Source organism: Cynocephalus volans, chromosome 11 (genome assembly GCF_027409185.1).
Source record: "Cynocephalus volans isolate mCynVol1 chromosome 11, mCynVol1.pri, whole genome shotgun sequence".
In the NCBI taxonomy this organism is placed as follows: domain Eukaryota; kingdom Metazoa; phylum Chordata; class Mammalia; order Dermoptera; family Cynocephalidae; genus Cynocephalus; species Cynocephalus volans.
Window position 1 is genome coordinate 45,221,214 of NC_084470.1, and position 25,636 is coordinate 45,246,849.

At 36.9% G+C, this 25,636-nt stretch overlaps 1 protein-coding gene across 1 annotated transcript in view; it reads left to right on the forward strand.

Annotated features, from left to right (window-relative positions):
* FBXL2 (F-box and leucine rich repeat protein 2) overlaps window positions 1-25,636 on the forward strand; it is a 100,794-nt gene that overhangs the window by 65,097 nt on the left and 10,061 nt on the right. The window contains exons 3-10 of the mRNA XM_063113372.1: window positions 2,170-2,224; window positions 2,495-2,569; window positions 7,028-7,122; window positions 22,773-22,841; window positions 22,942-23,037; window positions 23,251-23,377; window positions 23,513-23,587; window positions 24,943-25,073. Coding sequence (XP_062969442.1) covers window positions 2,170-2,224; window positions 2,495-2,569; window positions 7,028-7,122; window positions 22,773-22,841; window positions 22,942-23,037; window positions 23,251-23,377; window positions 23,513-23,587; window positions 24,943-25,073 — 723 coding nt within the window. The remainder of the gene's footprint in view (window positions 1-2,169; window positions 2,225-2,494; window positions 2,570-7,027; window positions 7,123-22,772; window positions 22,842-22,941; window positions 23,038-23,250; window positions 23,378-23,512; window positions 23,588-24,942; window positions 25,074-25,636) is intronic.

Consider the following 25,636-nt stretch of genomic DNA (forward strand, 5'->3'; position numbering starts at 1 on the left):
AGTTTGGAATATCATCATGCCTATTTATGCAAATTCAACTACATTCAGTTTAAAAAGTGAGAAGTGAAATAACTATTTCAGGCAATCTACTTTTTCATTCACTAACCATAAAATTGGGTAGGAAGCATTAGAGGAGAAATGTGAATTCTTTTCTACCTATTTGTTCCTGTATGTGTCTCAGTGTGTGAGCATCTTGCTTTACTTAGTATTATTATTTTCCAAACATCATGCTTACTAAATGAAAACTACTTTATCTGGTGTTAACAGTTGAAGAAATAGTGTCTAGTCCAATCCTGAGGGAAAAACAGCTGTGTTAAACTTTTCAAGGAAGTATACATATGTAGTGGGCGTGGGCGTGGGCTCTTGAGCCAGGCTGTCTGGGTTCAAATCCTAGCTTCATCCTTACATATCTGTGTGGCCTGAGCACGTTACTTAATTTCTCTATGTTCAGTGTCTTTATCTATAAAATAGAGATAGTAATAGCACATACCTCGTAGCATTGCTGTGACAATTAAATGACCAACAAATTATGGTTGGCACATAGTGAGTGCATAATCAGTGTTCACTCTTGTTGTTAATATCAGTACTGTTACTGTTATTGAGAGGTGATAGAATATGTGGTTCTCCAAGTTTCTCCAATCCATTCTTAAGGAATTTTCAATGGAAACTTAGCTAACTCCTTTTTCACTTTCAGCTTGTACTTGAGAACCCAACCCCAGCATGAAACGTGATTCCACTATACCAGCCTTTTTTCTCTCTCTGGTGTTTAGTTTCTTAAGGGAGCTAACAATCAGCTGTGACTGGTTGTAGAATGGTACTATGGCACTGAACACAGCTATTGTAGGCAGGAGGGCCTGTGGGTTGGGCAAGATGTATTTCCATAGAGGCAGTGTAGGTGTGCAGATACCCTGAAATGTGTCTAATATATATATATATATATATATATATATTTTGAAGTACTCAGATTTCAGCCACCAGCATTTTCCTATGTGCAGAGATTCAATAAGGCTTTAAGGTCAGTGCAGTCCTATTATTCTTCTATCCTTTGCTTTTCACTAGAAAATGATTGGAGCCTATATTATAGAATGGCATCTATGCAATCACTAGTCCCTGGTGCCTCTTGTGGGTGTATTATGGCAGGGTTCAACACTCTGGTGTTTTATGGTTCTGCTATCCTTCCCTGAGTCTGTGAATTTTTAACTCATCACTGATAACTTTGGAGAACTTTTTAGATGGCCATTTGCCATCTCAGCCTTCTTCCACACACAGAGGCACAGATTCTCATATTTACCTTCCAGGACTGCCAGAATTGAGACCTTATTATTGTCCCTGACCTCAACCCCATCCACCCTTCTTTTCACAGAAAAGCTGCTCTTTGTTTTCAGCTGTCACTCCAGAGCACTGAGGCACACACAGCTATTTGCCCACTATGCTATAATCCGCAACTCCTCTCTCTCCCCTCTTGCCAGAATGTCAGGATATCACTCCGACTCCTGCCTTGCTAGAGGCTACTGCTTCCTCTAAGAGGCATTACTGATGTCAACCAAGTTTTTGTTTGCTTCTGTCTGCTTTTTTGCCATCTTTCTCATCTGCTGTGGCTTCTTGGCTTTTGCTCAGGAAAAAGTGGTCACTTATAGACTTTGCTGACTAATGAGCTCCATCTTACTGCCAGGTGAACAAATACATCAGATCCAACAGGTTTTATCATCTAGCTTTTTTTGGCCATGTTTTTGAGGCTCAGGCATCTGGGGCTGTTTGGTGCATCTGCTACCAAAAAAGGGGTTTGTGCTGTGTGTTAGGGACATGAGAATTAGAAGGATTTAGCTATCACCAGGCCCAGTGCCTGGGAGATTAGAGAGTTGGTTTCGAATATAACTAGTTATCATCTACTTTCCCATAACCATTTCTTAGAACAAGGGAAATAAAAGTTTAATGAGTTCTATTTTAAGAGAATTTGTGTAGTATATCTAAAACAGCTTCTGAACATGCAGACATTTAATATTTTACAATACTGATGTAAATTTATAGTGCACTTGTGTATTGCAAATTGAGGAATCTTGAAAACACTTATATATCTAGATGGCACACTATATTTTATCTTTCCAATTATAATTATCCTAAAATGTTAATGCCATTTCATTTTTGTGTTTTTTTTCTCTTTCTTCCTAGAATATTTTCCTTCTTGGATATAGTAACTTTGTGCCGATGTGCACAGATTTCCAAGGTAGAGTATTCACCAGATTTTTAACCAATAAATATCAAGTTTTATTAGAACGAGAATAAGTTTTAGTTCAGATAAAACATTAAAAATAAAATCTCATTATCTTTTACATTTAATATAACACAATGTTGTCATAATTCTACATTTGGTTATTAATGTATGTCAAGAATAAAAGTTTGGATATACAAAGGCTGAGTCAAAACGTTTTTTAATGGTCTCAATAAATGTATTTCTTTCACCCAAATCCATTTTCCTTTACCTCCCACCTCCCAGGCTTGGAACATCTTAGCTCTGGATGGAAGCAACTGGCAAAGAATAGATCTTTTTAACTTTCAAACAGATGTAGAGGTAAGTTAACTTTGGTTTAGACAGAAGACTTTTTAAAAAGGTAAGTAAACTGTTCCCTCTTTCCTCCCTTTTTATTTTGCTACATTTAGATTTAATATTAAAGTGTCAAGGTGGAACAGAGAGGAAAAAACTGGAAGATATCTACATACATCAAAACCAAAATTCTGCTTATATTTTACTTTTGCTCTGTGTCAGTGACAGATTACTTTCCCCCCTTGTTCATGTTCATTATCTGAGTTTTACCACTCAGCTTTTTAAGGCCTTTCACCTGCATCATTAACTCCTGGCTCAGTGCTTTAACCTTAGGAGATGACATATTTATTGATCTGAAAGATCCAATGAGAATTCTAATTCAGTATCAAGAATGGAGAAATGGGGGTTAGCTCAATTGGTTAGAGCACAGTGTTGGTAACACCAAGGTCAAGGGTTCAGATTCTTGTACTGGCCAGCCGCCAAAAAAAAAAAAGATAAACAGAACGGAGAAATGGCAGAGGCACCAAGCCAAGAGTGAGGCTGAAGATCTGAAGCGCCACCCCAGCTTGGCCACTTAAGCCGTATACTCTCTCAATGCCTCTGTTTTATTATGCATGAAATAAGGACGTTAGGTAATCTTTAAAGCCTTTTATAATTCTAGGATTCTAGTGTATTTATCTGGAAATATGTAAGTGTGTCTATTTAAGAGTGGCAAACCTGACTAAATGAGGAAAGTTTAGTTTAAAACAACTTTAATATTAAATACCAAATTTCTAACCAGAAAGAAAGGGGGCAGGGAATAAAGAGCATTGCACACAGTAATCGTCTAGAGTGATGGTTTGAGGGTCTTGAGATTCTGGAGTTTATTATCTACCAAATGTTAGTAAAACCTTATTCATTTCCAGTTTAGCCAAGTCAGTTACAGTAGTGGAATTGCATTTTAATTGTTACTTGTGTACTGTGTTCATCAAGTGTTTTTACCAAGGTGTATATTTTATGTCTTTTTTAATGGATAAAGAAATGATGTATGTGTTTAACATTGAGACGGGTCCTGCTAGTTACTTACCTGGTGTTACCTAGAAAAACTAATGGCCGGTTGTGGAGGTCCTTCACCTCCTTCTCTATGTTACTTGCCGCTTGAGAGTCTCTGGTCCTCATCTTAAACCAGTGGGGCAGAGCACAGGATTTCCTGTGGTCAGCATTGGGAAATGCTTCATTCCTGTCATGTTGTGGTGCTCTGAGCTTGGAGGGGGCAGGGACTTCAGAGATTTGTGCCCATCCTGGAAAGAGAAGCTCTGGTTCCTGGCTTAGAATGGTCCCTAAATTAGGTGTTGTTCCTTAATGTTCTTTCCAGATTTAATAGCAGTGATTGCAACAGTGCCCCACCAAAACATGCAAACATTCTACACCAGCCAATGTAATTCCCCTTCAAACTGTCTCTAAATCTTTGATCACTGTGTTTAATTAGTGATGTTGAAGAGGATCTTCAATTCTAAAACTTGTAATCATTTCTACTGGCAAAAAGAGAGTCATTGTTTTGAAAACATTTGGCAAAATGTCTTCTTTTTCTGTGGTCCCTAATGTCTCGGTTCTGACAATTTTTCCAAACTATACACCTGTTTGGAAAGCACATTAAGAACTTTTAAATTCAGATATTAAAAAATACAGGTATTTCAAGTAAATATCACTACCTTGTGCTTTGTTTGATTACAGAATTTTAGCTTACTGCTGACTTTCAGATAACTGACTTTCAGATATTTATCACAGAAATACTTCAGTATATCCACTAAAGGAGAGGCCAGTATATGGTTCACCACTTATGTAAAAAATTACATGTGAAAACCTGAAATAGCTGGCACCAGGGTTTCAATCTAGTCTCATAGAGTTTAGTTTCTTTTTAGGGCTAGCACCTTGAACCCAGATTGGATTATGAACTAAGTTAGGGCCTCCCATATTCTTTAAATAGGATGCTAAACAGATGGTCTCAAAGACATGCCCTATGGGAAGGAAGTGGTGGTTTATGGATATGTTAAGAGAAGAGAGAAGGTGCCAAGGAGCAGGATTAACAGACTAATAGTATTCACTGTGTGCCAGGCACTGTTCTAAGCACTTTACATATATGGATAGCTTTAATCCTCTCAACACCATATTGAAGAAACTGAGGCACAAAAAGGTTAAGTAACTTACCCAAGATCACTCACCTACTAAGAGAAGCGCATAGGTTATATGACTGGCACAGTTCAAAGAAAAGGCAGAATAAAACATCTAGGTGACAAGTGCATATGGTGCCTTTCCTTCAACAACACTCTTTCTTGAATGTGTGGTTTTGCTGATATTTAGGCATTTTTCATCCCTTTAAAAGTTGGACATTTTGTTGTGTCTTCGTGGTTATTCAAGATTCTGACAGGTTAAAAATGAGAAATAACCAAGTACTATGTTAATCTAAAAGTCATAACTCCAGTGGTCTTTTAAGACCATTTTGGGCCTTATTTTTTTCTCCTAAAGCCCTTCATTCTAAAATACATCCCTACAACATACTGTCTAGTAGATAAGATACAGAGTCATTGGGTTGAATATTGTATTTCAAAAGGATTTGTTCTTGTTGTTATTCTCTTAGTTGAAAACAGTGGAGCAGAAAATTGTGTATATAATTTTTTATTCTAGTGCAAGAACTTTGCTCCAAAGAAAGGAGGAATAGAAAGTTTATGTAAACGTTACTAACTTGAAATGGAGAAAAATATATCAGGTGTTCCATTTGTAGACACTGGTACTAAGTTTGTTTGCTGTTTATTAGGTACTTAAATAACTTATCTTGGATTTCCAGGTCATTATCACTTTTTTCTCTTGTGACAAAGATTTATTTTACAGTTGTCTGGAATTTTGCTTCAAAAAATAATTATTCACTTAGATAGTATCAAGAAAGCATAAGTAAATGCTAGCAGTATCAAAGTTTGCACTTTCAACTTAAATAAGATACTAGCCAAGTAACAATATGTATGATCCACACTCTTGTAATCCTGTGGTTTGATGTATGTAGTGAATTCATAGTGCTGGCAGTTCAGTGTCAAGATTGCTGTTTTATAAAGTGAGGATAATGGTATTTAAAGCAAAATGGCCCTTTTAAACTTTTTCTCCCTTGTGGAGGTAGAGGTTGTGGTTGGTATTTATAACTACCTTCTTCCACCACCCATTCTGTATTATTCCTTTTGCCTACAGCAAGCACCTCAGCTGATCATGGTTCTTTACCTCGTGCAGTGACCCAGACCTTCATTCCTGAAGGGTTTGGGCTACTAATAGTCCTGTGTGGATTGTGTTGTTGTAGTTTCCTATTGATCTTAATCACAATTGGGGTTGCTGAAATTCTGCCATTTGCCGTAACATGGATGAGTCTGGAGAAAATTATGTTAAGTGAAATAAGCCAGACAAGGAAAGAGAAATACCACAGGTTCTCTCTCATAACTGGGTGCTAAGAAAGAAAAGGACTGACAGACAGAAAGAAAGAAAGAAAAGACCACAACAATATGTTGAACTTTTAGAAGGAGAGAACAAACCTAAGGACACTAGAGAAACGGGGAGGAAAAGAGGGGGTTTGGGGAGTGATAGATCAGGTAAAAGGCATAAAGAAAGATCGTGATTTGTAAGAATGAATATGCTAATAATAAATAATAAAAATTTAAAAATAAAAAAAAGTAAAAGTTTTGAACAAGGAAAAGAAAAAAATCTCAGGGCCTGGTAATACTAAGGGAGGCCCTGAGGCATTTCCTGTATTCCAGACATACTCTTCCTTATCTACACTGTGGATTTGTAGTCCATGAGGTTTTTGTGAATATTCAATGAGCCCTAATAGGTACAAGAAAGTGTTAAAATTGTTCATCAAAAAGTGGAAGTGCTTAATCAATGCTCATTTTCTTTTTGCCTCCTCTAATGCAAGGGTACTTTAAAAAGTTGGTGGAAAAATAGAATTCAAAGATAATTGGAATCTTTCCCTGAACTTTTTGAAGTGCCTTCATATTTCTGCTAGTACCCAGCAAAAGTTCCTTTTTCAAAGCAAATGTGTTTAAATAGGGGACTGCTAAGGAGGATGAGGGGGAGCTTTTACATTTTCATACTTTTAAAGTGGTAATGTTTAGCTAACGTAGGATTTCCTTTTTTAAACAAAGTCATTTTAGATCTCTGCTCAGTGGCCAATGTTCCTACAGCTGACCTCAAAGAGCCTTGGGTAGAAGAGGACGTAACCCCAGTGCCAAGACTTTCAAAAGACAGTGCACAGGTTTTTTTTTTTAAAGAATACTTAATGCTTTAATTGAAAACATTTTTCAATGCTTGCTTATGCAGTAGGGATAGAACTGAGGTGCTGGAGGAATGTTCCAAAATACCTTCTATTACACTTGGAAAAATATATTCTGTTCCTAAATTTCAGGTTATTTTGCTATTAGATAAGCAGCATAAAAAAATTGTATTTTTCCCCAACTTTCTTGATTCAAGGGTCGAGTGGTGGAAAATATCTCTAAGCGATGTGGTGGATTTCTGAGGAAGCTCAGCCTGCGAGGCTGCATTGGTGTCGGGGATTCCTCTTTGAAGTAAGTTAAATCCATAGTGATTCACTCAGGCTGTCATGGCAGCTTGTAGCTGACATTCTTGTTGGCAAAAATAAACCAAGCATATTATATGTTTTTTTTTTCTATTAAATTCTTTCTGTGGTAATTTGCATAATGAGAGAACCATGATTTTGGAATAGCAGGGCTGGGGTGGAAACCGGGCTCCAGTGTTGTTAGGGATATGACCTTGGGGCACATTATTTCACGTGGCTGAGTGTCAGTTCTCTCTTCTGCAAAGTGGGGGCAGTTACAGCTACATAGGAGTTTTATGGGCATCACGTGAAATATCATATATGAAGTGTCTGGCACATAATAATATTATAATATTTGTTTACCTCTCTTCTATTCCCTTCTTCATCTTCCCATCTTCCTTGTTTCCTTCTCATAATATAAGCTGCCTTTTTATATAAATTATACTAATTGACAAAATAATTCTTTCAAATTTCCTTAGTGTAGGCTGGAATTTTGCTAACTCATAATGGAATGTGATTATTTCGTTCATTTTATTATAGTTAGCAATATATCCTATCCAACCAAATGCATGCCCCCATCTTACTGGATTGCCGTTATTTATTGAAAATGCTATCAAACCACTGTTAATGACATGTGCTTTGAGATTTTCTGGAGACAGACATGATTAGAACCTTATGTCCTTATCCTCATGGCCTCTAGTACTGTTTCTGAGGTTGGCTAAATTAGGACACACACCCCAGAATCTTGGAACAGGCTTTGCGTTTTTACAGACCTAAGTATTACCACAGTGCACATCAATCACAGACCACCAGTAAAAATGAGCAGTATATAGTGAATGCAGACAGTAGAATTTGTAATTCAAACATCTGCTACACCATTGCTAAGAAAATTGATTCACACAAAATACTTACTTTAAATATTATGGAACAAAATGATTTTTTTTAAAATCAAGAAATTCAGGCCATCACACCAGATTCTGTACTACTTCAAAAGCTTTGTAAACGAGTTGAATGGATTGATTTTTATCTTAACAGGAAGCTTAAATATACCAATAGGTCCTGAGATAATTTATAATAAAGAACAAAATCTAATAATGGTTCCATTAAAGAAAATAAAATAAATGTGAAGATGTGGATTGACAGTGAGGGATATCAAAGAAATACATTCTTATCTAGGCAATTGGAATAAAGTCATATATACTAGCAAAACATTCTTATGAAGCTAAGAATGTTTATTGGTTTGCTCTGGGTTTTAGAGCAGAAATCTATATTAATTGGTGAGATATCTATATACATTTTTGTATGTGAAGACCAGATTTCTGTGAGAAATAATAAGCATAATCATAAAGTCGTGCCTCAAAAAGGAACTTTGTGACCCCTCTAGTTTTTTTTTATTGTAATCATCTAGAAACAGTCTTGACCTCCACTCTGCCCCCAGGTGTGTTCTTTGGTGGAAGCGGGCTGTTTATTTGCAAATGTTTGCTGAGCCCCTACTATACCAGGCACTGATTTAGGCAGTGGAGATACAGTAGATAAGCAAAATAGATTAAAATCCAGTACTAGTGGATCGTGTGTGTACATTACCTGTAACTTCTGCTTCATCATTATATAGAAGTCTGATGGATTTTTAACAGCTTTATTGAGCTATAAAGAGATATGTTAAACTGGACATATTTAAAGTGTATAATTTGATAAGTTTTGACATATGAATACACTTATGAAACCAATACTACAATCAAGCTAATGAACATATCCACGTCCCACAAAAGTTTCTTTATGTGCCTTTGTAATCCATCCTTCCCTCCCACTCTTGCCCCATCCCCAGGCAACCATTAATCTGCGTTTTGTAGCTTAGTTTGCATTTTCTAAAATTTTATATAAATGCAATTATATAGAATATACTCCTTTTTGCCTGGCCTTTTTCATTCAGAATAATTGCTTTGAGATTCATTCATCATGTCATTTTGTATATTAATGGTACATTCCTTTTTATTGTGCAGTAGTTGTCCATCGTATGGATGTACTACAATGTATTTATTCACTTATCTATTTATGGACATTTGGATTCTTTCCCAGTTTGGGGCTGTTGTAAATAAAACTGCTATGTTGTCTAACTCAGTTTTCTCATATCTCATTGAGTTTCCTTAAGATTGTTGCTCAGAATTCCTTTTCAGTCATTTCAAGGGTTTCCTGCTCTATGTGGTCTGGTATTAGAGAATTACTGTATTCTTTTGCTGGTGTCATATTTTATTAGGTTTTCATATTTTTACTATCTGTACATTGATGTCTGGTCATCTGGTAGAGCAGTTGCTTCTTCTGTTACTCTGGAGTGGGCTTTGAGGATAGAGACATCCTCTTCTTTTTCCGGTCTCTGTTGGTGACTCTCCTTGTGTCCATGCAGTTGAGTGTCTGGTGGGCCTCCTGCATGATGGATGTGGCTACTGCTGTGGTCTTGAGCTGCTTTTGTGGCAGCCATGGCTGTGGCAGTGTCTTTGGTGGGCCTCCCACACGAAAGTGGTGCTTTCTTGACTGCTTCCATGTGGACAGGGCAGCTGCCCTCAGCTCCTGCCTAGGACCCCAAGCGTTGCTGTCTTCCATGTATCTTCTTTAATGAAATGTTAGTTCAAATCTTTTGCCCATTTTTTCCCCATTAGATTGTTTGTTGTCTTACCATTGACTTTTGAGAGTTCTTAATGTGTTCTGGATATAAGTCTTTTATCATGTATGTGCTTTGCAAATGTTTTTTCCTAGTCTATGGCTTATCTTTTCATTCTTTTAACTGTCTTTTTGAAGAGAAGTTTTTAATTTTAATGAAGTTCAATTTATGTATCAGCTTTTCGTGTCATATGTGTGAAATTGCTGCCTAACCCAAGATCATAAAGATTTTTCTCCTATTTTTTTCCTAGAAGTTTTATGGTTGGGTCTATTATCCATTTTGAATTGATTTTTGTATATGGTATAAAGTATAGATCAAAGTTCATTTTTTTGCCTATGGATGTCTGGTTGTTCTAGCACTATTTGTTGAAATGACCACCCTTTCTCCACTGAACTGCCTTTGTACCTTTGTTGAAAATCAGTTTTCCATATGCATGTGGGACTGTTTTTGTACTCTCTCTATTTTTCACATATATTTGTCTATTTTTATACAAATGCACACTGTCTTGATAACTAGCTTCATAATGTCTTTTTTGTTGTTATTGTTTTATTCTTTATTATTTTTATTTTATTTTATTTTTATTTTTATTTTTATTTATTAAGAATATTCATGAGATACAAAGCTAATTGTCACCCCTCCTGACTATGATGTGAGGGCTAGATTCACACTGGGGGCACACCCACCACCAGAAATTACCCTTGCACCCCCTGTCCCCTCCCAATAATCCCTCAACCTCCCTTCCACTCCCTGTCTCCCTCCCACTCCACTTTGTAGCCACAGGAATGTTCCCTCCCTCTGTTAGACCATGGCACTACTGTGGTCTTTCTTTCCTACCTTCCTTTCTCTCTTAGCTCCCGCATATGAGTGAGCACATGCGGAATTTATCACTCTGTGCTTTGCTTATTTCACTCAACATAAGTTTCTCCAGGTTCATCCATGTTGTTGCAAGTGAGAGTATTTCTTTCTTTTTTATGGCAGAGTAGTATTCCATAGTGTATATATACCACAGTTCCCTTATCCAGTCATCCACTGATGGACATTTAGGTTGGTTCCATGTCTTGGCTATTGTAAACAAGGCTGAGATAAACATGGGAGTGCAGGTATCTCTTCGACATGATGATTTCCATTCCTCTGGATATATACCCAGAAGAGGGATTGCTAGATCACATGGAAGATCTATCTGTAGTTGTTTGAGAAACCTTCATATTGTTTTCCATAGTGGTTGTATTAATTTACAGCCCCACCAACAGTTCAGTAGTGTTCCCTTCTCTCCACACCGTCGCCAGCATTTGTTATTCACCATATTTTTGGTTATAGCCAGTGTAACTGGAGTGAGGTGGTATCTCAATGTGGTTTTAATTTGCATTTTCGTAATCACTAGGGATGTTGAGCATTTTTTCATGTATCCGTTGGCCATCTGTATGTCTTCCTTTGAAAAATGTCTATTCAGCTCCTTTGCCTATTTTTTAATTGGATCATTTTTATTTTTACTGTATAATTGCTTGAGTTCTGTGTATATTCTGGATATTAGTCCCTTGTCAGATGCATAGTTAAAAAAATTTTTCTCCCACTCTGTTGGTTGTCTTTTCACTCTGTTGATTGTTTCCTTTGCTGTGCAAAAACTTTTTAGTTTGATATAGTCCCATTTGTTTATTTATTTATTTATTTTTTGCTGCTTGTGCTTTTGGGCTCATATTCATAAAGCCTGTGCCCTGACCTAATTGCTGAAGCATTTCACCTATATTTTCCCTTAGTAATTTTACAGTTTCAGGTCTTATACTTAGGCCTTTAATCCATTTTGAGTTGATTTTACTGTATGGTGAGAGATGCATATCTAGTTTCATTCTTCTGCTTATGGATATCGTTTTCCCAGCACCACTTGTTGAAGAGGCAGTCTTTTTCCCAATGTAGATTTTTGTTCTCTTTGTCCAATATCAGATGGCTATAAGCCTGAGGAGTGATTTCTGGGTTCTCAATTCTACTCCACTGGTCTGAATGTCTATTTTTATACCAGTACCATGCTGTTTTGGTTACAACAGTTTTGTAGTATAATTTGAAGTCAAGCAGAGTTATGCCTCTGGCTTTGATTATTTTGCTCAGGATTGCTTTGGCTATTCAGGGTCTTTTGTTTTTCCATATGAAAGATAAGATTGTTTTTTCCATTTCTGTGAAGAATGTCATTGGTATTTTGATGGGGATTGCATTGAATCTGTAAATTGCTTTGGGTAGTATAGACATTTCCACAATGTTAATTCTTCCAATCCAAGAGCATGGAATATCTTTCCATCTTTTTGTATCTTCTTTAATTTCTTTCAGAAGTGGTTTGTAGTTCTCATTGTAGAGGACTTTCACCTCCTTGGTTAAATTGATCCCTAGGTATCTTATTTTTTTCGTGACAATTGTAAATGGGCTTACTTTCTTTATTTCTCTTTCTGTTAATTCATTATTTGAGTATATAAATGCTACTGATTTAGGGGCATTTATTTTATATCCCACAACATTACTGAAGTTATTAAGCAGCTGTAGGAGTTTTTTGATAAGAGTCTTTAGGTTTTTCTATTTACAGTATCATGTCATCTGCAAATAGAGAAAGTTTGACTTCATTTTTTCCAATCTGGATTCCCTTTATTTCTTTCTTTTGCCTGATTGCTCTAGCTAGTACCCCCAGTACTATGTTGAATAGAAGTGGTGAGAGTGGACATCCTTGTCTTGTTCCTATCCTTAAGGGGAAGGCCTTCAGTTTTTGCCCATTCAGAATGATGCTGGTGGTGGGCTTATCATAAATGGCTTTTATTGTGTTGAGTTATTTTCCTTCTATACCTAATTTGTTGAGAGTCTTTATCATGAAGGAATGTTGAATTTTGTCAAATGCTTTTTCAGCATCTATTGAGATAATCATATGGTCTTTGTCCCTGAGTTTGTTGATGTGATGTATCACATTTATTGACTTTTGTATGTTAAACCATCCTTCCATCCCTGGGATGAATCCCACTTGATCATAGTGTATAATTTTTGTAATATGTTGCTGTATTCTGATTGGTAATATTTTGTTGAGGATTTTAGCATCTGGGTTCATCAAGGATATTGGCCTATAATTTTCTTCTTTTGTTGTGCCTTTATCTGGTTTTGGTATAAGAGTTAGGTGGGCCTCATAGAATGAGTTTGGGAGAGTAGTGTCTGTTTCAATTGTTTGGAATAGTTTGAGGAGAATTGGTATTAACTCTTCTTTAAAAGTTTGATAGAATTCAGCTGTAAAGCCATCTGGGCCCGGACTTTTTTTTGTTGGAAGATTGCTAATTATCACTTCAATCTCCTTGCTTGTTATTGGTCTGTTCAGGTTTTCTATCTCTTCTTGGTTCAGTCATGGTAATTTATATGTGTCTAGAAACTTATCCATATCTTCCAGATTTTCAAATTTGTTGTCACACAGTTGTTTATAATAGTCTCTAATGATTCTTTGTATTTCTGTGGTCTCAGTTGTAATGTCTCTCTTTTCATTTCTAATTTTTGTTATTTGGGTCTTCGCTCTCCTTTTTTTTGTTAATCTAGCTAATGGTGTGTCTATTTTGTCTATCTTCTTGAAAAACAAACTTTTAGTTTCGTTGATCTTTTCTATTGTTTTTTGAGTCTCTATTTCATTTAGTTCTTCTTTGATCTAAATTATTTCTTTTCGTCTACTGCCTTTAGGTTTGGTTTGTTGTTGTTTTTCACATTCTTTGAGGCTTAGTGTTAGGTCATTTATTTGAAGTCTTTCCATTCTTTTGATATAAGCATTTATTGCAATAAATTTGCCTCTTAGTACTGCTTTTGCAGTATCCCACGGGTTTTGGTATGATGTATCTTTATTTTCATTAGTTTCTAGAAATTTTTTGATTTCCTCTTTAATTTCTTCTTGGACCCATAGGTCATTCAGGAGCCTCTTATTTAGTTTCCATGTATTTGTGTAGCTTCCAGCATTTTGCTTATTGTTTATTTCCAGTTTTAGTCCATTGTGGTCTGAAAAGATAGTTGGAATGATTTCAGTTTTTTAAAATTTGCTGAGACTAGATTTGTGACCTAATATGTGGTCTATCCTGGAGAATGTACCATGAGCTGTTGAGAAGAAAGTGTATTCTTTAGCTGCTGGGTGAAATGTTCTGTATATATCTGCCAAGTCCAGTTGGTCTAGGTTGTAAATTAAATCCTGTTTCTCTTTTGTTGATTTGTTGCCTGGAAGACCTGTCCCATACTGACAGAGTGGTGTTCAGATCACCCACTATTAATGTATTAGGTCATATCTCTTTCTTTAGGTCTAAGAGTGTTTGCTTAATATATCTGGGTGCTCTGGTATTGGGTGCATACATGTTTATGGTTGTTGTGTCTTCTAGCTGGATAGTTCCCTTTATCATTATAGAGTGGCCTTCTTTGTCTTTTTTTTATGTTTTTTGGTTTAAAGTCTATTTTGTCCAATACAAGAATAGCTACTCCTGCTTGTTTTTGGTTTCCATTTGCATGGTATATCTTTTTCCATCCTTTCACTTTTAGTCTATGTGTGTCTCTGTAGGTGAAGTGGGTCTCTTGAAGACAGCATATTCTTAGGTCTAGCTTTTTAATACAGTCAGTCAGTCTGTGTCTTTTGAATGGGGAGATTAGTCCATTCACGTTTAGGGTAGTTATTGACAACTGTTGCTTAGTTCCTGTCATTTAATGGCTTCCTGTTTAAATGGTTTAAATATCTTTTGATCATTATTTCCCCTTTTATTTCTCTTCTTCAGTGTTAGTTGGGAACTTAAGGTGGGATAATTTAGCTTCTTTCTCTTTCTTGCTGACATTTTTGTTTTAACTGCGGGTTTTGCTCTTTCTTGTGTATTTGCAACAGTGGTCACCATTATTCAGATTCCAGATGAATGACTCCCTTGAGAATTTCTTGCAGAGCTGGTCATGTGGTGATGAACTCCCACAACTTTTGTTTATCTAGGGAATACACTATTTCTCCCTCATTTGTGAAGGAGATACTTGCTGGGTAAAGAATTCTTGGCTGGCAATTTTTTTCCTTTAGTATTTTGAATATATCATTCCACTTTCTTCTGGTCTGTAGGGTTTCGGTTGAGAAGTCTGCCTTTAGTTTGATGGGGGTACCCCTGTAAGTGACGCTTTTCTCTTGCTGCTTGTAGAATTCTCTTTGTCTTTGAGGTTTGCAAATTTAACTATAATTTATCTTGGGGAGGATCTTTTTGGGTTGAATCTGTTTGGGGACCTTTGAGCTTCCTGGATCTGAAAGTCTGTATCTCGCCCTACACCTGGGAAGTTTTCTGTTACTATTTCCTTGAGTAGGTTTTCAATACCTTTTCCTTTCTCCTCCCCTGCAGGAATACCCACAATTCAGATGTTAGAGCACTTGAGGTTGTCTGCTATCTCTCTTAGATTTTCCTCATTATTTTTAATTCTTTTTTCCTTTTTTTTTGTCTGCCTGAGTTATTTTAAAAAGACCATCTTCAAGTTCTGAAATTCTTTCTTCCGCTTGCTCTACCCTGCTGCTCAAACTCTCAGTTATGTTTTTTATTTCATTGAGTGAGTCTTTCATTTCTAGAAGTTCTGCTACACTCTTTTTTAAGGTATTAATCTCTTTGTAGATTTCCTCTTTCATATTCTGGATATTTTTTCTTGTTTCATTATGTTCTCTAATTGAGTCTTTATTTCTTCAAGTTTTCTTAAGATCATTGCTTGAAATTCTTTTTCAGACGTTTCAAGGATTCCCTGTTCTGTGGAGTCTGACTTTGGAGCATTACTGGTTCTTTTGGTGGTGTCATTTCTTCTTGATTGTTTGTGCTTCTAGTATTTTTTCACTGATGCTTGGTCATTTGGTAGAGGATTTGCTTCTTCTGTTACACTGAGGTTGGCTGTGGAGTGACCCTAGTTGCCACTGTGGAGGTGAATTGTCTTTGCTTGGCAGTAGGTGTGGTGGTGGTGATTTTAAACCACCTTGGTTCCCGTTCAAGACTTTGTGGTTATAGAATGAGCCCCTAGCACCCTGCGGTTCTGCTGGGCCAAACTCAGCAGGTTGGTCCTATAGGCTGGTGCTCCCCCTGGGACAGAGGCAGGGTGAGGGGCCACATCCAAACACACGGTTCTGCTGACTGCTTCTGCTGCCACTGCCGCTAGGGGTCTCACCTGGGCAGCGCTAATTTGGGGTCTGGGGATGGGGCCTGGCACTCATCCCTGGCCTGGGTCCCAGGTGGGGTGAGGGGCTGCATCCAGCTGTGCAGTTCCGCTGGCTGCTGCTGCCGCCACCGCCACCACCACCACCAGGGGCCTCCTCATAATGTCTTAAAAACAGGTAGTTTTAGTCTTTCAATTTTGTTCTTCCTTAAAGTTGTTTTGATGCTCCAGCTCCATTACATATCCATATGAATTATAGAATCAGCTTGTCAATTTCTACAAAACAGCCTGCTGGGATCTTGATTAGGATGGTGTTGGACCCATAGATCAATTTGGGGAAAATTGACATGTTAGCAATATCGCTTCTCCCAACCCATGAACATAGCATATCTCTCCTTGTATTTCGATGTTTTAAAATTTCTCTCAGCATGTTTTGTAGTTTTCAGTGTGTAGTTTGGTGTAGCTTGTGCACATCTTTTGTCGTATTTGTCCCTAAATATTTTGAAATGCTGTTGTGATATTATTTTTTATTTCAATCTTTAATTGTTCATTGTTAGTAAATAGAAATACTATTAATTTTTGTACATTGATCTTTTATCCTACAACCTTGATAAATTCACTTATTAGTTTTAGTAGCTTTTTTATTGATTCCTTGATATTCTACATATAATCATGTCACCTGTAAATAAAGATAATTTTTCTTCCTTGTTTCCCATTGATGCCTTTAATTTTTATTTTGCCTGATTGTATTGGCTAAAATCTCTAGTGCAATACTGAATAGAAGTGGTGAAAGTAGACACCCTAGACAAGTCTTTTTTTTTTTTTTCCTTAATGAAATGAAGAAAGGGCATAACAAATTTTATTATTTTAACATGCTACGAGGGGGCAATGCACAGGGGAATCACAAGAGAGTAATTTCCCAATTTCCAAGTGGGAAGCTTATTTATCAATTTTTATAGGGGAAAGGGAAGGTGGGGAAAGTAGACAATTCTTTTGAGGGATGGTAAATGATTATTAAGAAATGAGCCTAAGAGGCAGATATTATCTTGTTGTGAAAAGGTCTGTTTAGGTCTCAATCTCACCCGTCCCCCTGGGGGTGGTTCTTTCCTGGTTATCTAATGAGATTCCTAGGGAAGGGATCTTATGACAATTGCATTTATTTTGGAAAGCTTGCTTAGGTAAGGAAATTTCAGAGAAAGTCCCTCCCTATGTGTGGGTTGAGGGGAACAAGACAAGGTTAGAGGGACCTTGAATCTGAGGCTTATTTCAGAGGCCTTTTAATTTTCAAAACACTTAGCATGCCAAAGCACCATATTTTGAGGAACAGTTTTCTGTACTCCAACATTCCCCTGTCTGAGACTTCCCTAGAATTTTCACACATGAAAAGCTGAATTGGTGGCTATGGAGAGGAAAAAAAAATTGAGTTTAGTAGCAAAGTGACAATGGATCTATCTCATTAAACCAGTCTCTTATTCCTGGGAATATGTCAGTCCAATTAAGCAGTTATGTCTCATTCTAGAAGATGGTGTTGCAGATGGGTTCTCAAGACTGTCAAAGACAGGCCTCTACACCTCATGTAGGCAAATGGATAGTAAGAGGCATTTCTATGAAAACAGGAGGAAAAAAAAAGGTTAATGTCTGGAGTAGTCTATAAGCTAGTTTTTCTGGAGTCTCTGAAACATGCTCAGTTGAAGTCGGCTGGCAGTGGAAATCTGACTTTTTACTTTTTTTCCTGGATTGCAGTTTGCAAGTACAAAGTTTGTGCAAGTATAAGTCATTAAAGGTTATTTTTCTTCAAACCCAAGTTGACTTGCTTCTGTCTGCAGGGCCTTAGGAAAAAGAAAACTTTATTTCCTAGCAATTCCAAATCAGAAGGGTAAGAAGAAAAACCAGAAACGTTAGTCTGGAGAGTTATACCCAGATATTGGAAGAAATTAAAATTCAGGATTCCGTTCAGATAGTAAAATCTCGGAAGCAATGGACAGGGCTAGTGCACTTAGTTTTCTTCCCTTTCTACCAAAGATGTTTATGATAAGACTAATTCATTTGCAAAATAAGTTTAGTCCCTGGCCTGATTATTTGCATAAAGTGCAACAAGAATAGTGGTTTATTATATAGGCTCTTTTTACATTGGCTTTTCTGGGACTATTATTAGGAATCTTAGATTGAACTCTTAAAAGCCTCTCAAGGCTTAGGAAGTCAAAAGGAAGATTTGATTCACCCTCAGACTGTATCTGTGATGCCTTGTAGAAATTTAGTGAATACCTCTCTTGTTGAGGTCCCCCAAATATCTTGAGGTTCCTGGACCTGTCATAAAGTGACATTCTTTCCTTACCACAAGGCTTAGCCAAGTTCTTAATCTTGAGGGAAAAGCATTTAAATATGATGTTAGCTGTTGATTTTTTGCAGATAACCATCAAACTGAGGAAGTTTCCTTTTATTCCTAGTTGGCTGTAAGTTCTTTTGTTTTGCTTTGTTTTAATTGGGAGTGGATGTTAGATTTTGTCAAATGCTCTTTCTGTATCTATATGGATGATCATACAGTTTTTCTTTTTTAGTTCATTACTATGGTGAATTACATTGATTCAATTTTTAAGTGTTAAACCAACCTTCTTCCCTTGGTTAATCCCACGTGAGTTGTCATGTATTATATATATTTTATGTATTGTTGGATTCTATTTGCTAAAATTTTGTTAAGATTTTTTGCATCCATGTTCATGAGGAATATTGTCACAAGATTTTCTTTTCTTGTAATGTTTTTGCCTAGTTTAGGTAGCAAGGTGATACTGGTCTCATGGAATGAGTTGGGAAATATTTTCTTCTCTTCCAATTTCTGGAAGAATTTATGTAAAATTTATATATATATTTTTTTCTTAAATGTTTTTTTCCTTAAATATCCCCATTGAGACCATCTGAGCCTGCCTGCTTCTGTGGGGGAAATTTTTTAACTACAAAATCAATTTCTTCAATAAATATGTATAGAACTCTTCAGATTGTCTTCTTCTTCAGTGACATTTGATATTTTGTGTCTTTCAAGGAATTTGTCCATTTCATCTTAGTTCTCGGATTTATTGGCATAAAGTTGTTTACAACATCCTCTTATAATTTTAATATCTGTAAAATCTGCAGTGATACCTCCTCTCTCATTCTTGAAATTGGTAATTTTTATCATTTTTTTTTTCCTGGTCAGTCTGGCTAGAGGCTTATTAGTTTTATTGATATTCTCAAAGAACCAGCTATTATTTTCACTCATTTTTCATTGTTTTCCTGTTTTCTTCATCATTGATTTTCACTCTGATCTTTGTTATTTCCTTTCTTTTATTTACTTTGGGCTTCATTTAGTCTTTCTATTTTTTAGTGCCTTACAGTAGAAGCTGAAGTAATTGATTTGAGGCTTTTTAAAAAAATAACATAGGGTTTAGTGCTGTAAAATTTCCCCTAAAGTACTGATTTAGTAGCATTCCACCAATTCTGCTATGCTCTGTTTTCATTTTCATTCCATTCAAAATGCATTCTAATTTCCCTTTTGATTTCTTCCTTGACCCATGGGTTGTTTAGAAGTATACTGTTTAGTTTCCAAATGGATGGACATTTTTTAGATGTCTTTATGTTATTGATTTCTAATTTAATTCCATTGTGATTACAGAACATTGTATGACTTGAATCCTTTTAATTTTATTGAGACTTGTTTTGTGGCCAAGAATGTGGTCTCTCTTGGTAATGTCCTATGTGTACTGGAAGAGGATGTGTATTCTGCTGTCATTGGGTGAAATGTTCTATAAATGCTGATTAGGTCCAGTTAGTTGACAGCATTGATTAGATCTTCTGTATCTTTACTGATTTACTGACTATTTGATCAACTATCGAGAGAGGACTATTGAAATCTCTGCCTATAATTTTGTCTATTTCTCCTTGCAGTTCTGTCAGTTTTTTGTTTTTGTTTTCCCTGTATTTTGAAACTGTGTTATTAGGTATATAAACTTTAAGGATTGCTATGTCTTTGTGATGAACTGACCATTTTTTCATTACGACATGGCTTTCTTTTATCCCTGGTAATATTCTTTGCCATGAAGTCTACTTTGCCTGGTACAGCCACTCCAGCTTTCTTTTGATTAGTGTTGGCATTATATATGCTTTCCCATCATTTTATTCGAACCTATTTGTATCTATATTTAAAGTCAGTTTCTAATAGGCAGCATTTAGTTGGGTGTTGGTTTTTATCTAATATGACAATCTTTGCTTTTTAGTTTGGATATTTAGACCATCTGCATTTAATGTGATTATTGATGATTAGGTTCAAATCTACTATCTTGCTATTTGTTTTCTATTCGTCTCATATGTTCTTTCTTCTCCTTTCCCTTTTTTTCCTCCTTCTTTTGGTTTAGTATTTTTTATGATTCTATTTTATGTTCTTTTTTAACTTAGTAGCTATAACTCTTTATTTCATAATTTTAGTGTTTGCTTTGGAATTCATAGTGTACATCTTTACCTTTCTACAGTCTGCTTTCAGATTATATTGCATGTCACTTCCATTTCTCCTCACTCAGCCTTCATGCTGTTGTCATACATTTTTATCTACTTATGATCTAAACTCCACACAAGATTGTTACTGTTTTTAACAGTCAATTATTTTTAAAGAAATTTAAATAACTAAAAAATTGTGTATACCCAAGTATTCTTTATCCCCTTGTGTAGACACATGTTTTCATCTGGTGTTATTTTTTTTCTTTAACATTTCTTTTTCTGCAGATCTGAGTAATTCTTTCAGCTCTTCTATGTCTGAAAAAAAAAAAAAACTTTACTCTTCCTTCATTTTAAAAAATATTTTGCTACGTTGACAGGTTTTTTGTTTTGTTTTGTTTTCAGTATTTTATGGATGCTACCCAATGAGAAACTTGCCATCACACTTATTTTTGTTCCTCTGTATATAATATATATATATATATTTTTTTTCTGGTTGCTTTTAGGATTTTCTCTATCTCTGGTTTGATCAATTTGGTTATGATATGCCTGGCTGTATTTTTGTTCATGATTCTTGTGCTTGGGGTTCTTTGAGTTCTTTGGACTTGTGGGTTTATAATTTTTATACTATAGAGTTTGGAAAAATTTTGGCCATTATTTCTTTAGATATTTTTCCCACCCCACCCCCCTCCTCTTTAGAGACTCCAGTCACACATATATTAGGTTGCTTAAAGTTGTCCCACAGTTCATTTGTGGTCTGTTCTTTTTCTCTTTTCTTTTTCCTCTGTTTCATTTTGGGTAGTTTCTATTGCTGTGTCTTCAAGTTCACTAGTCTTGTCTTCTGCTGTATCTAATCTGTTTTTAATCCCATCCAGTAAATTTTCATCTCAGCCATTGTGGTTTTCAGATCTAAGAGTTTAATTTGGGTCTTTTCTTTTCTTTTTTTTTTATCTTTCATGTCTCCACATAACATATTTAATCTTCAGCTTCATAGAACTGCATTTTATGGAATATGGTTATAATAACTTCTAATATCCTTGTCTTCTATTTCTGCTCTGTGAATTTTGGGTAGGTTTTGACAGATTGAAGTTTCTTCTCATTATGGATACATTTTTCTCCTTATTTGAAAGCATGATAACTTTTTGTTCAATACCAGACATTGTCGGGTACAGATATTTTTGTATTCCTATAAATACTCTTGACTTTTGTTCTGGGACGCCATCAAATTACTTGAAAATGTAGTTCCTTTCAGGTCTTGTTTTTAAGATTTGTTAAGTTGGACCAAAGCAGTGTTTAGTCTAGGGCTCACTGTACTTCGATCCTTCTCAGTGCTCTACCCAATCCTCCATAAGTTAGACTTTTTTCATTCTTGGCCCGTGGCAGAGGACACTGTTCCTCTCCCTGGGTGAGCTCTAATGTTTTTTGTTGATTCTTTCTCAGCCTTGGGTAGTTTTATCACAGGCATTTGCTGGTCAGTACTTTACTGAATTCTTGAGGGGCAACCTCTGCAGATCTCTGGAGTTCTCTTTGTGAAGTTCTGTTCCACTCCAGTACTCTTATCTAATAATGCTAGCTGCCTTGGTCATCATAAACTTTCAGTTCCATCTCCTCATATCAGAGAGTCCATCTGGTTCCAGCTTGGTTCCCCCTTCCTGCACCATGGCAGGTCAGAAGAAGTAGATAAGAGTGACATCTGGTCTGAGGCCAGGTTTTGGAGGCTTGGGTACTTCTGGGAAGAATCAGGACTCAACCTATAAGATTTTGAAGCTGTGTTTCAGGAAAATGCAGATGATATGAGCCAGTCCTTTCTGAATATGTTAAGTGGTGAGTAGTGAATAGGGAATGTTCTGTTTTCTGCTTCTGGCCTTGCTATCAACCCACAGATTATTGAGAAAGTAGCCCTTCATGACTCAGAATCCTCACCAGTAAATGGGTGGGTCTTGACACTGGTCACCTACTAACCCCTATCAATGGCCAGAGATGGTTTCTCCAGAAAGGCTCTAGGGTAATCAAGTGAAAGCATGGCACAATACAAGAAAGATTTGCTCCCTTGCTTCAAACAGATTTTTCTATAGAGGAGAAGAAACAGGGAGCCTGGCCTCCATTCTCAGATAACTCACCAAGGTGTGGGTGTAGATATGACTGATAGGTAGTCTAGGGCTTTGCTTCTCAAAATGTGGTCCCAGATTAGCAGCACTGACATCACCTGGGAGCTTCTTAGAACTACAGACTGTCTAGCGCCACCCTAGGTCTACCATCAGAATCTGCGCTGTGACCAGAGCCCTCGGTGACTGATGAGCATGTTTAGGTTTGAGGCGCATTGTTCTAAATGTGAATGGTTACACGTGCCCTCTAGTGGCTACCCAGCAACTTGCAGGGTGTTTTAAAATGTTTTCTCATTTTAGGACCTTTGCACAGAACTGCCGAAACATTGAACACTTAAACCTAAATGGGTGTACAAAAATCACAGACAGGTAAGTAATGAGGATTAGTTTGGTGACTAAATGGTCATGGGGAGACTGAGGGGAGAGAAACATGGTTGAAAATATCTTTAGTGCGTCTGCTCTTTTTCAGCACGTGTTATAGCCTTAGCAGATTCTGTTCCAAGCTGAAACACCTGGATCTGACCTCCTGTGTGTCTATTACAAACAGCTCCTTAAAGGGAATCAGGTAAGAGTACCCATTGTTTGTGGTCAAGAGAAGTACCCAAAGCTATGAACATTCTGGTGTGTCTGAAGCCTTCCTAATGGTCCAACGGTAGCAAGAAATAGGTGACTCAGGTCCCAGGGATTGTCTCCCCCTCTGAATTGCTTATGATGTTCTAAACTCAAAGTTTCTACAGGAGAGACTGCACAAGGGTATTTTTGTTTCTTGTTCTCACAGTGAGGGCTGCCGTAACCTGGAATACCTGAACCTCTCTTGGTGTGATCAGATCACGAAGGATGGCATTGAGGCACTGGTGCGAGGTTGTCGAGGCCTGAAAGCCCTGCTCCTGAGGGGCTGCACACAGGTACCAAAGTGTCGATCCAGCTGTATGTCTTACATGTCAGGGCACTTTCGCAGGGAACTTGCTGTCGTATTTTTCTTGGTGCTCATTGTTGCCTCACCTGGATTCCATCCCTGTTTTTTTTTCTCTGTCCATCAGTTAGAAGACGAAGCTCTGAAACACATTCAGAATTACTGCCATGAGCTTGTGAGCCTCAATTTACAGTCCTGCTCAGTAAGTAACATACTGTTTCTAAGCATTGTCCTGCTCCATATTCTCTCCCTCAGGAATCTGCTGTGGGGCCCACCATGCAGCCCCCCTAGGCAGCTGAGATGATCAGCACGTTGCCACACCCTGATTTCTCATCTGTGTCCTTATATAATCTATCAATATGCCATAAGGTGAAAAAGTAGCAAGAAAAAGGCATCACATTCAATACAAAGCCACTGACATCTCCCCTAAAAATAATATAGATCAGGTCTTAATTGTTTTGCATAGAGTACTGAGGAAGATATCAGGAATGCTGTGAACTAGTCACTAACTAGTTGTAAGACCTAAACAATTCATGCTAAGGTCTGAATGTCTTTTTTTTATTTATAAATTTGGGATAATGACGCCTTTCATATTGTCTCAGTAGATAAAATGAAATAATAGATGTGAAAATGCTTTGAAGAATAAAGGACATATGCACGAGCAAGGTGGCATTTTCATCAGGGCATTATTGGTACTTCTTCACTGCTATTGTGAATACTGGTAATTTAAGAGGATGTTTGCTACATCCTGCTGGGCTTCTCAAGATTAATGTAGATTTTGAGAAACATAAGAGAAAGCCATTGCATTCAGCTTTTAGTTTGTGAATCATAAATCTTTAGAGTCCTGTTGGTGGGAGGAAAACAGAAATTATCTTCCGGACAAATCTTGACCTTACGAGCCTGAACTGTTCAAAAAATAAGACCTTGAATTATTTGTGAAATAGCATTGGCAGGTGGCTTGATGTATAGCTTAGATGTGCTTATTTATTTCTACATGAATTAGTATATTTAAGTGAACACATTATTTTAAATATGGCCAAATTCGTAGAATTCTTGGGCATTTCTCAATAATTTATTGATTTATTTAATTGCCCTATTTTCTAAAACATTTGAAGAAATAGTATAAATATACATATGTATGATTTATACGATGAATATCTAAAGCATTAATTTGTAGATAATCAGCCAAATACTAGTATGTCACTTAACCAGACAAGTCTCATGAGCTCTTTATTTAATCTAATTTTTATCATGAGTTTATGCATTTTTCCTAAAAAAAAAAAAATCAGATCTACCTGTTTGACTCTGGTTGGGGGAAAATGGAATTTTAAACTTTTACTTGCCCATAGTACTAATAGACTATTTTAAAGCCGTGCAGAGATAACACAAGAACATGTCTTCCCTCTACTTCTCCTTATTCGTTTAAGTTATTAGGATAAAATGCTAGTAACCAGCAAGCAAATCTAATTCAGCAACAGTAGATCCTGTGTTTCTGCTGGTCCTGTGTCAGTATGGATGGTGCCCTCTGATTTTCCTTCCTGCACTGCTTGTCCCCAGCGCGTCACCGATGAAGGCGTGGTGCAGCTGTGCAGGGGCTGCCACCGCCTGCAGGCCCTCTGCCTTTCGGGTTGCGGCAACCTCACGGATGCCTCTCTTACAGCCCTGGGTTTGAACTGCCCGAGACTGCAGTGAGTACACACAGTTTTTGCTTTGCAGCGCAGAGCTTGACTGAGCTGACCAAGAGGGCTTCCTGCAGGAGGGGAGAGGCTTGCTAGTGGGTAGAATAGGTGGGGGTAGTGGTGATAGTAGTTTTGTTGTTGGCTTTTGTTGGGTACATTGGGGTGAGACAGTGTGCAATCCAGTTTGTGGCTATTTACACCAGGAGAGTATAAAATGTCTACCACCAGTGAACCCAAACCTTAATTTCTTGATGAATTTCACATATTTGCCGACCTACTTTGCCTCATCCCGTTATTGCTTTGAGCATCAGAGTACTCTGATGGCGAGCTTAGTGACAGCCTCATAACTACATGTCACCAGGTTCTCCTACACACCTGCTGCTAAATGGACAGAACGGGGGGAAAATGACAATCACCTTCTTATCATCTTTCCCAGTAGGAAAAAAGGTTTTGTTTCATTGTAACAGATAATAATTTATATTCTGATTCTCAAGGTAATACATTGTCATTATCAGCTAGGAATATTAAAATTTTAGTAATAGTAACAATATTAAAACTAACTATAGCTAACA